The sequence below is a fragment of the Thunnus maccoyii genome, chromosome 12 (assembly GCF_910596095.1).
Source record: "Thunnus maccoyii chromosome 12, fThuMac1.1, whole genome shotgun sequence".
NCBI lineage: Eukaryota > Metazoa > Chordata > Actinopteri > Scombriformes > Scombridae > Thunnus > Thunnus maccoyii.
Genome location: NC_056544.1, coordinates 11,734,207 through 11,746,746, shown reverse-complemented (window position 1 = coordinate 11,746,746; position 12,540 = coordinate 11,734,207). Strand labels below are relative to the sequence as shown.

The following is a 12,540-nucleotide window of genomic DNA, read 5'->3' as shown; positions in this document are numbered from 1 at the left end:
AAACAAGTTTTACAGCCTCTTTTCTGAGGATACTGCTCTTCTTTGTCCTGCCTCTGCAGGTCAGTCTTCTTCACCACTCAGCACCTGTGGAGCATGTCAACCATATGGCAGCTCAACCACAGTACATGAGACCCGTCCACCACCCACTCATGATACACACTCTCAACTCACACATGTCAGGTAAGCTAAAGGTATTATGAGGTGAAAATTCAACGTTGTAGAGACTGGAATATTTTTTCATAACGACTATAATTATGTAAATAGTTGATCATGTACTTACTGATTCTACACCAGCTGTCTACAAAGGTTTTTATTCCCAGAACCATATATCATAGAATAATATATATGTTTTGTTGCACATGTAAACAAGTTAGATTTCCTTCCTGCAGGCTCAACTTTGACCTATCGTACTTACTTTAGCTGAGCTCAGATGCACTTTTACAGTGCAACGGATAATTATAATGGACATTTGTATTTTTGGGGGAAACTGGGAATTTATTTGCAACCTGCCTGATCACAGATTGCTCTAACAGAGTTGCTGCATCTACAGATCTCAGCAATGAAATTTAAAAAGGCAGAAAGTGCTCCATACAGCAAAATAAGATGCAAAATATATTATATTATATAATCTTTTGCCTCTCCTCCAGGACCAGCACCTCCTGCGGCCACAGTAGTTATCGTGGTTTGTATTGCCGCCCTGGTGGTGATTGTGGTGATCGGCGTCTACAGAATCCACGCCACACATCAGGAGGGGTCCAGAGAGGATGAGGATGGAGTCAAAGACCCTGAGGTGGATTGGGACAACTCTGCACTCACCATTACTGTCAACCCCATGGAGGTAATTGAGCTGAGGATTTAAGGATATTTTCGGGCATTTTATTCCTCCAGTATGTTTAAAATAGTCGATGTGATTGAATGTTGATGAGCTGGCTACTGATTCCTCTTGATATATCTCACAAAAAGAGATCACTTGTGTTTGTTTTACATATGTAAACTGGATTTGGGCTCTTCACTAAATCACACTTTTTTTCTAGAATGTAAGAGGAGCTCAGGCGCTCGATGAAGAGGTAAAAGAAGAGGAGCGTGAGGAGGAGGAGGAAGAAGAAGAGGATGAAGAACAGGTGGGAGGAATGATAAATACCGAGTCAGATAACAGTGACGAAGAGGACGAGGAGGAAGAAGAGGAGGAGAGCGAAGAGGCGAAGGAGAGGAAGCAGAAGGGGAAGCTTGAGTGGGACAGTTCCTCCATAACATACTGATCACACACAAATACACAAATGCAAATATATCTGCACATACACACACTCATCATTTCTCTCTCTACACTCTCTCCCTCTCTGTCTCTCTCTCTCTCTCACACACACACACACACACACACACACACACACACACAGACACACATACAACATGCAGACATTCCCTCATGCACACTTACAGGTACACTCAAAAGAAAATCCCACAAAGTGATTTACAATATTTGCTGGCAACAACACTTTGAATCGTCCCACGTTGTCATTTTTAATGAAACATCTCCCTCTGCTGGACAAAGTCAGCACTACAGCATCACTGTACGAGTCCCACAGCGCTGAAAAACAATTATCTGGTTGATCATAACTTAACAGCATGTACATTATTATTCACATCACAGTCAACGAAGCAAAATATATGATGAATATCAAACAAGCACAGTCTTTTCTCATTATATGTGCAGAATCAGCCGGAGTTGTTCTGCTAAAAATTTAATTGCAACTTTACAACAGTCGTTAGCCAGATCTTAAATACGGTGACACCATTTCACTCCATTTCTTACAAAAACACAAGTATAGTGTGGGCTTTTCACCCAACATTTAATATTTGCAATTAAATATGTTCTCAGATTACTTTTGTATTGTTTATTTTTTAAACAGATTATCTGCAGGAGTTATTAACAGAGGAGGAATTTAACAGTGAGATGTATGATACACAAGAAAGGAACTACTTAACATTTGCATATTTTAACATAATTTTTGCTCTGTGTGGTCGGTTTAATATAGCTGTATAATTCAGTGTATATCCTGTTTTTTCATCTTTAGCTCAAACTTGACACTTTTCTTTCCTTGAAGTCTGTGTGATCATCTCTGAGTTTCTCCACGTGCATCACAGTGCTGTGGTTCAGAGGCCTGGACACTAGAGAAACACTTTATCTCTCATCGTAAATATTCCACATTTGTCCTGATTTACATACAGAACAAATCAGGATTATTAACAGCTCGATATATTCCACCTTTGGTTTCTCCACAGTATTTTAATGCTAAACTGATCACTGTAACCATCAGCAACTAAGCTAATGGGTAAAGTTGGTTTTAAAATACTGCTGGAGACCAAAAGGGTTTGTTTGCATCTGTGTCCTCTAACATATCTATCCATACTGTGGCCGAATGTAGCCGTTGCTGTTTAGGGTTAGATCCGTTATGTTTCTTTTTTCAGCAGATGAAATGATAAAAAGATGTCATGTTATCTATATCCTGTCTTTCCTGTCTTTGTTTTGAACTACATATTAAAGGGAGCCCTCTATGCAATTATGGGCCCAGTAAAAAAAAACAAAAAAACAACAAAAAAAAAAACAGTAGGCAGAAACAGGGGTACTCCAGCAATTTAAAGTTGGCAAACTTACAAGAGACAGATTAAAAAAAGGAAGAATGGTCAAAATTGAAGCAGCAGAGGCAGAGATATCCTGACTTTTAGTGCCTCCAAGAAAACTGGATCCTACACTTCCCATAATGCAACTTAACAGCATCTTTTCGTAGACTCTTCCTGCCTGGTAAATGTCTTTTTAAACTTTACATGTCCAGTTTGTCATATAGGCTTTCTGTTAAAAAAAAAGTCTCAAGTCCAAGCCAAGAAAATAACCCTGATGACATCATCAGGGTTATTTTCTCAGACTTGAGAAAGCTCCCTCCAACTGTTCAGTATGAAACCAGTTGTATAATGACTTTTACACATAAAAACAATCATGAGTTGTACTTCTCGTAATGAGTAAACTGATCATGTGTAAAATTGGTGGAGTTCCCCTTTAAAGTCAGGTGAAGACAAAGACGCAGACTTCAACGACAAGCAGAAGTGGATGTTTTATTGATGATGGGTCCATCTTGTTTTCTCGTTACAACAGATGAATTGAAAGAAAATCAGAGTAAATTCATGATCGTTCAAATGATCTAAAAGAATCTTCAGATCTCTTTGACATTCCCTCTCAGAATTATCAGCTCCAAACCTCTCACCCGTTCATGTCTGGATAGCATCAGTGGGTGTTACTAATACGTCTCCTGTTCACCTTTCCCTCCCTCTTTTGGCCTTTAAGCACCTGTGGTTGTGATGTCATCATTGTGAAACAACTGCCTTGTTTCCCCTCGTCCCCCCTTTGTCACATTGTGCTTCTGAAAGAGAAAATGATTGTTTTACATATAAAAACAAACCCTGTAAAAATGTTCAAGACAGTTATTTTATATATCCGTTTCTTTTTTTCTTTTTTGTAAACAAAATGGTCGGGATTTCTCCCTCTTTAGTGGTCATCCCACTGCTTTCTGTATATTGACCAATAAAGACTTGTTTTAGACTCTACACGTCTCTCCATTTCTCCTTGTTTATGCACCAGACATCAGATGTGTGTGTGTGTGTGTGTGTGTGTGTGCGCGTGTTGGCAAACTGAGAGACTTCTAAATTACATAATAAATAAGCTGTCAGTGTGGATGTTGGCAAGCTGCCTGAACTCATCACATGTTGGAGCTGGCTGACTGGGTTTTCATTTGTTTACATAATAAGCTTACATGGACAGAGCGGGCGTGCAGGGGTGTATGACGTACATCACATCACTGAATTTGTTCACAAGTATTCCTGTATATAATGTCTAAATGTTTTTTTTCTACAATTAATAAGGAATGCATATTTGAAGCCATATTGTAAACCACAGCATCTGTTTTTGGACAAAGACAGAAAAAGTGCACATTTTAGGACATATGGTATCAGTTCTAAACTATATTAAAAAAGGGTTCTAAGGTGGCTAAGTCTTGTCTTTAATTAATAACTTTTATTATAGCTATAAAAACAGACTTCAGCACCGTACTGTATGTGTGCATGTATAGAATCAGCTGTAAAACCTGGAGATCGAGACTCCCTTAGAAGGAGGGATAAGGCATAAGATAAGATAAATCAGAGGCATAAGGTATAAGAAAGACAAACTTGGAGTTTCCTCTCTTTGGGACTCCTGGGAAATCCTTCATATGAAACCATCTGGAAATGAAAAATCACTCTTTAGTAGAATTTCTCACAATTTATGTGCACAATTAGACCTTAATTAGGGATCCTTTCTCTTTAGATATTGATTAGTTTAAGGATGATTAAGTCAGAATACACATTAGTTAATGATTCATTAATTGAAAAACACAAACTAACTAAAGTAAAAGGTAAAACTTATCAATGAATTTGTTTTGGCAATAAGTGTACCGGCAAGTGAATCAGAATCTGAATTGAGTTCATTTAAACTTTCACACTATAATGTGTATATAAATACAGGTATATATGTATTTATGTTTCCAGTGAATTTATGTTTCTAGTATCTATATTGATTTTATTCTCAGGGCAAGAATGATCAAAACAAACCACAGTACAAACAGTGAAGAGGACAGAGACAGACTATCAGGCTCACAGTGAAAACCAACTGAAAAATATTCTAATCAAAACTCTCACATTTATTTTTCTTTACTGGCTTAAAAACAATGAATGAATGTGAAGGTAAAGATACACACTGACACACTGAGATGTTGCATCTGGTGATCGTCTTTATCATTTCACAGGGTGATGTGACTGCTGTGAGGGAAACAACAGAGGTCGTGAGGTTACACAAACACAAAAAAAGGCAATAATACAAATATAATATGATATTTGTACCCAACAGTAACAACCTGTTTGGAGAAGGATGAGAACAGTTTAGAAGAGATTTATAACAGGAATCATTTTTCAATTTATGATCATCAAGATTTGTTAGAAAATTCCACACAAATAGCAAACTTCAATAAAAAGTAATGAATAATTAAAGGTATTCTGTAAAATTAAAGATGAGAAAATGGATTTTAATGTTATCACTGTGCATTCAGTACAATTAGCTTCAAGAACTGACCTGCAGACCTTTACTGACCCCTGCAGGTGGAAGGGTTGGTTTGACTTTCATTGACAGCATATTTAAGCAAAACCCATAAAAAATAATCTCTTGCAACATTTATTGGAAAAAAAAATACTTGCATACTGTGCATCAAATTTCAGTTATTGATCTGATTATGAGCTATTTCCTGACATTTTATAGACAAAAAGATCAATTGTGAAAATAATCACCAAATTAATCAATAATGAAAATAATGATCAGCTGCAATTCAAACACTCAGACACTGATGATAGAAAAGAGTCTTCTGTTTTATACCACAGTGTATGTACATGTAATAATCAATGCCTATAATTAATGACACATGTTTTAATTGCCCTACATTATTTACAGCAGGTAAATACAGTATTATACTTTGCTTTTCTGTCCAACAAACATTATCGACATATTAGCTGAGGTTGTGTAAAATCCATCCAGTCTGGCAGAGTTATTAATCACTGCCCTTCGTTAGTTAATCTATTACATGTCCAGAGCTTGCGTAGATGAAGTGTTGCAGCTCTCTGCTCGCAACAATGCTGACTTCATTTCTACACTCAGCAGCTCCCTGAGGATGAAGAAATACAATCAGCTAATTAGTTGCTTAATGTGCCTTTTACTGATGAGCACCACATGTTCAATAACAGTCTAATGGACCTCAGACTGGCAAGAATGTGATTAATTGCTGTTATTTGTTGTAAACGTTGAGTTTGTTCAGCTTTTTAATTGGCAATATGTTTTTAAAGAACATGGTAATCCGTGTTTTTCTTAGGTTTCTCATTTTCTGTCTCGATGGGATCATTTATTCTTATTTTTCTTCTCTTCTTCTTCTTCTTCTTCTTCTTCTTCTTCTTCTTCTTCTTCTTCTTCTTCTTCTTCTTCTTCTTCTTATTCTTTTTCCCTTCATCTAAAGGAGTTTTTCTGAACACAGATGCTTTTTCAGAAACATCCTCCTCCACACTTGCACAGTTACACACAACTTCTTTTATTTCTCTCTCTACTGTAGTTCAGTTTATTAGCACAATAATTGATGTTGCTGTGTGTTTGAGAAGATCTTCACTCTCACATTCATACCTTCTTCTTTTTTAGATACAAAAATACAACTTTTAAGACTTGGAGCTAAAAGGATATTTATGCAAATTCGAGGGAGTTTATATAGAGAACAAATCAAATATAGCTGGATCAGGCAGACATGCCTCCACATGACATCCTGCACACACTGTAACATAAACCTAACGCTCCCTCTGAAACAGTATTTAAACTTTCAGCTCTGCCACCTGCTAGTGTTCACCTGGAAAGTCACTGCTACTGTTTGTGTAGATGTTTAGAAAGCATTTTGCAAGAAAGCTTTGGTTCATAGAGGAAATAACCATGTTTGTGTCACTGCTGCTGCTGGTTTTGTTGAGGGACTCAACATCATCCTGATCCTCATATCAGCAGACTGATACAGATTCTGAAAGGATTTGACTTTCACTGCTTTTGTCAGTAACTGTGTACTGCAGTAACAGTGAGGATTCAGAGACTGTTGTTGGTTTTGTGTCCAGTGGAAACTTGTTTGCTGTCTGTCAGCTGCATTTGAAATGGTTTTAACTGTGAATGAAGTTCTTTTAAACTCATTTAATTGCAATTTATTTAGCTTTTAGCCTAAAACAGTCAAATTTAAAGAAGCTAAAAATATCCACCTTAAAAATCCCCCAACATGTAGTTATAGAAGGATATGAGGACATAATGTCTTCAATGGGAGCCACAGACCTGCTGGTGAAATATGAAATTCTTTTGTTGAGTCTCATGAGAGTTTATATAATGAAATAATATTGCATATTGGCTTTAGAGAAGTAAACCTAGGTGTTCATATTATTATTTTACTCTAATATTATCTTCATGGGGAACTTAGTACGGCTTCTGTCGCACACAGCAGAGGCTGTCACATAAATCATTCAGCTCAAAGCATGACCTTATATTCAAGTTCAGCCAATATTTCACGTCAGCCAGGCCATATGTGAGCTGATATCAGCTGACTGCAGATATTCTGTATCAGCATCAGCGTCTATGTTGGCTGATAAATAAGAAGAACCTGCAGCACATAAATGTTTGATGTTATGATATGTATGAGGTCATTTAGGAACAGTTTGTTCACTGACAGGTTTACTTTTCAAAATGTCGACTCAGTGTACAGCTGGGTCACAAACCTGTTTATTTCTGTAAACAAACAGAACAAATGTAAGAAATCTTATGAAAAATGTTTACATTATGTGTTAAATCAGCCAACAAACTGCTATTGTTATCAAATATTTTTAAAATCTGAAATATTGATATTGGTATCGGCCTAAAAAAGCCTGTATCGATCGAGCTGTACTTAACTGATATAACTGACATACTTTTATTCAATTAGTGAAATGTAATCTGCTACACTTACAAGCACCTGTCTATTGATGAAATGATTAGTCAATTAATCAGGCACAATAATCATGGACAGTTTGATAATCAAATGATTGTTCAAGTCATTTATTAAGTAAAAATGTCAAACATTCACTCACACTTATGATTCTACATCAAATATTTTTAGGTTTTTGGACAAAAAATTTTTTGAAGACTTCACTTTGAGCTCTGGGAAATTGTTATGGGCATTATTCACTATTTTCTGACTATTTTTGACTCAATCTAATTGATTGAATAATTGTTAATGGACATGAGCGAAAATAATGTGTGTGTGCGTGTGTGTGTGTGTGTGTGTGTGTGTGTGTGTGTGTGTGTGTGTGTGTGTGTGCGTGTGTGTGTGTGCGTGTGTGTGTGTGCGTGTGTGTGTTGTCTTGTGATAAGAGGACATTCAGTATTTTCACAATATAAAGCTGGTTGTTCATGTAGGTTTTAGGAGCTTTTATAAAACCTTCACACACACAATACAAAAGCACATGTGCACTCAGACACACACATGCACAGTTACACAAGTGTGTGACACAGTCAACCATTAACAGTGACATCAGCCCTGCTATCAGGACTCGTGTAGGACCTTGTTTCCTTTATTCCTCTCTTAATTCAGCTCGTCCCTTTTTTTCTCTGGAAATGACTCTCTCGCCTCCTCACGACTGCTTTTGGGGGAGCTGTGTTTTGTGAGTCGCTTAATTGTAGGAGGTGTTGCGTGTGTGTGTTTGTGTGTGTGTGTGTGTGTTTGTGTGTAGGACACAAATGACTAATTCTTGAAATAAGCACTGTGGTGAAACATGTTTTTTGACATTTCAACAGGAGAGAGGCTTGATATGCATCTGATTTCTGCCTAATTTTCTCTCTCTGCAACAATGTTACATTCTCATGTTTTAAAGGCAGAATGAGAAGTTTCTCCTCCTCAAAGTAGTTTACTGTTGATGTGATTGAGCCAAAACACCCCATGCAGTCCCAGATGGTTGCAGTCATTACAGTTTTATCTGATAAGTGCATTGGCTCACTCAACCACCTTGGCAACTAGTAATGTTCGTTTCTCTCAGTACATCAGTTCAGTGAGTTCAGTCACGTCTCCTGAACAACATATTTTTTATGTCAAAACTGATGACAGAAAGGCAAAATACTGAAGAAGATTGCTGCTGTTTACTCTTAACTTTTCCCTAAATCATTATTTAGCCAGAAAGATTTGTAAAAGTAAAACTCTAAACCAAAGTTATTAGAGATGGTTTATCCTCTTTCAAACTATTTTCTGGAGTCTGTGAGCTGAATGTTTACTGTACTTTTATGTAGTTATTGTTGGAGAGTTATCTGGTTGGGGGTTCATTTTCCACACATTGATTTTACTGATATGCTGAAATACTTCTTGTTAGTAATGTCCATTAGTAGATACAATACAAGTAAAGCTGCAACAATCAGTCAATTAATCAATTAGTCGATTGACAGAAAATTAATAGCCAGCTATTTGGATAATCAAATAATTGTTTTGAGTTATTTTTTTAAGAAAAAAATACAAAAATTTACTTGTTCCAGCTTCTTAATGTGAATATTTTCTGGCTTATTTAGTCCTCTGTATGATAGTAAACTGCATATCTTTGGTTTATGGACTTTTGTTTGGGACAAAACAACATATTTGAGGTTGCACCTTGGGCTTTGAGAAACAGAGATCAATTGTTTTCACGATTTTCTGACATTTTATGGACCAAAGTACTAATCGATTAATTGTGAAAATAATCGACAGATTAATTGATAACGGGAACAACAATTATTAGTTGCAGCCCCACAAAATCCAAGTTCTGTTTCCAAGGTCTGTTTTTGAACTTGAGTTTAATATTTGGATTAACTGTATTAGATGATTTATATGGATATATATGATGATATATGGAGAGAAAGGATCAGTTATGCACTGGACAGAATAAACATAGAAATATAGCTGAAAGTATGAGCCGATTAGTCGATCGACAGAAATTTAGTTAATTTAACATCAAATTTAGCCCGTGTAGACATTTAGTTTATTTAATGTTTTTATAATGTCAGTTATTTAAGTCATTTTTTGAAGCCAAAAGCCAACCAGTCTCTGGTTCCAGCCTCTCAAACATGAACATTTGCTTCTTATCATTATTATTACTTTAGATAGATAACAAAAAAATGTACAAATCAAGAAAATAATTGTCATTTTAATCAATAATGAAAATGGTCCTTAGTTGCAGCAAAAATGCAACAGTATATGTAAAATGCAGACAGGTGAAGCCACCATGATGAAATAAGTAAAATGCACCTTTAAACTGCAACATCAATAAGCTTTTTTATTTATTGTTATCTGTCATCAGTAAATCACTAGGTCCTCTGCTGTGTGTGTGTGTGTGTGTGTGTAGCCTTATCAAAGTTTGGCTGCCTGCACCACATATTCCTCTGAGTATTCATGTCAGTGTGTGCAAGTAAGACGATAAACAAACATGGAGTGTGTTTACACTAGTCTACATGTTTATTCAGAGACTCTGGTCCTGCTAAACTGTGCGTCTGTCTGTTATTGATGTATGAAACAGCAGCAGTCCTCTGTGTGATGAGATACTACATTGAGCCAGACCTGATGAGGCTTTAGTGAAAGTCTGATCCCACATCGTGCAGAGAGGAAACATGAAGCCTGAAACCTCGTCAAGCCTCACTGATGTTCTCACTCTGTGCTGCCCTGCTGTTTTTACTTTGGACTCTGAGCGCATCAATAGCTCTCTGGCTGAGTGTGAGAGTGTGAGCTGTATTTACAGCTGCAGGAGCTGATGAGCTCTGAATTAGCTGTTTACTTTCTGAAGGGGAAACAGCACACTTGACAAAAGGCAGAACACACAGCCAAATACTTTACAGCCCGATTTTGCTCGCTAAGGCCTCGCTGGGAAGATTAAAGGCTCCCACAGACACAATTAATGCTGCAAGAGTCTCATCTCTGGTTGCACAATCTTACTGCAGTTTTTTTTTTGTTTTTTTTTAAGCGTCAGATGTTTTTTGGATGGCTTTAACGCGTATATTTCAGTCAGCATTCCTAAAAATCACAGGCTGATGTTTTTGGACACAAAATGAGTCATGGGTTTGATTTTCCATGCAAGAGAGTTTGTTGGGAAAGAGACACAAAGAATATTTTACAGACATATTTTTCAAATTCACTTGGCTTTTATTCACATTTCATATCTCAACTGCACCATCCGTCCATACATTCTACTACTTTTCTGAATGGCCCTTCTCTCCCCATCCTAACTGATGGAAACAGGAGGCAAGACCAGCGCCATCACAAATAATAATAATAATAATAATAATAATAATAATAATTGTAATAATAATAATAAAAGCAGCATTGAAGAAACAAGTTTTGATTTCTCTCTCCCTTCATCACCAGCATCTTTGTATTAAATTTACCTGAATGTAACCATCAACGATCACTTAAAAAAACAAACGTAGAACTAGCTTGTGATAAATAAACATCATCATCATCCTACCATCATCAGAATCAGACTCCACACTCACAATAATATTAATAATAATAATAATAATAATGATGAAGAATACAAACTCAGAAGTAAAAAAAAGTGACTAAAGCCTTTTTTTTTTTTTTTTTTTTAGGAAATATAACATGATTGGTCTACAGTATGTGTGTGTGTGTGTGCATGTGTGTGTGTGTTTATGTTTGTATTGGTCATCCTCTATCTGCTCCGCCGCTGCAGTAGCAGTAATATTCCTACGTCCCACTACAGCCTTTATTATAGATCCAGTGAGAGTAGATCTGCTCTGGTCCTGTTAGTCTGTTTGTTTGTGGTCTTTAAGACAGTTGTGCAGAGAGCAGACAGACTCTCTCTGGTACCAGTGAGCTACAGCAGGTTGCTACAACAGCAGGTGAGGCTCCTCTTACTGTCCTGGACTGCCAACAGCATGATAGCACTACTTACACTGTGCTGGGCCACAACCTGCAGCTCCAACACACACATTCCTAAATATATACCCCATGTATGAAATACTTTGGTCATGATCAAAATACATTTAGTGTCCTGTGAGGAAATGCTTCTCAGTGCAACTTTAAACGGCAAGCAGTTTTCTGCTGTTTGTTTCTTTAACAAAGCCCCTTTCAGACATGCAGCTCGTTAAAAGAGGAACATAAATGTGATTGAAATTTTTTTCATGTCGTCACCTTAAAGGAAATTTTTAAAGTCTTAAAACAACAGTCAGGTGTCCATATGGACACTGAAACAGGTTTTTCTTGCTGTAAGGCCATTAAAATATCTCTTCCTGAAGCACTTACAACGTGACTAATGGGGGACAAAATCCACTGTCCTTGTTTTGTGTAAAAAGCTAATATGAGACTTCAGCAGGCTGAGATAATCAACTCAAATGGGGATCTTCCAAAATTCTCTCTGTGTTTGCATGGACAGTGTTTCCATGCTTAACTGAGGTGGAGGGACAGTTATACATAGAGGGAATTTTGCCCTGAAGACACTGTAACTTTGGAAGATATCCAGTTGATTTAACAGCCTGCTGAAGCCTCAAACTGGCTTCAGATAAACACAAAACAAGAACTGTGGATTTTGTCCCCCATCACTTACATCGAAAGCACATTAGGATAGAATATTTTAATGTCCAGTATGAACAGAGGGAATGATTAAAAACTTCTTGCAATGTTTATGTGCACACCTTACTATTGTTTTAAGATAGACTTGTAACTAGTAACACTTCCAGAGTGGCTAAACTCTGAATTGAATGTTGTTTTCATATTAACGTGAAGGCTACAGCAGCATACGACGAGATTAAATGGGTTTCTTATACCCTTGATTAAGAGCACTGCTATAACTGTATCACTTAATTTAATTAATTTCTTACACACACGCACACAAAACAAAAAGAAATCGGTTTAAAAAAACCATCCAAACCACCTGCCAATTTTAAGATGTGATTCT

General features: G+C 36.8%; 1 protein-coding gene across 1 annotated transcript in view; it reads left to right on the top strand.

Annotated features, from left to right (window-relative positions):
- clstn2a (calsyntenin 2a) overlaps positions 1-1,334 on the top strand; it is a 170,324-nt gene extending 168,990 nt beyond the window's left edge. The window contains exons 17-19 of the mRNA XM_042427715.1: positions 60-180; positions 648-838; positions 1,035-1,334. Coding sequence (XP_042283649.1) covers positions 60-180; positions 648-838; positions 1,035-1,259 — 537 coding nt within the window. The 3' untranslated portion in view covers positions 1,260-1,334. The remainder of the gene's footprint in view (positions 1-59; positions 181-647; positions 839-1,034) is intronic.
- The last annotated feature ends 11,206 nt before the right edge of the window (positions 1,335-12,540 follow it).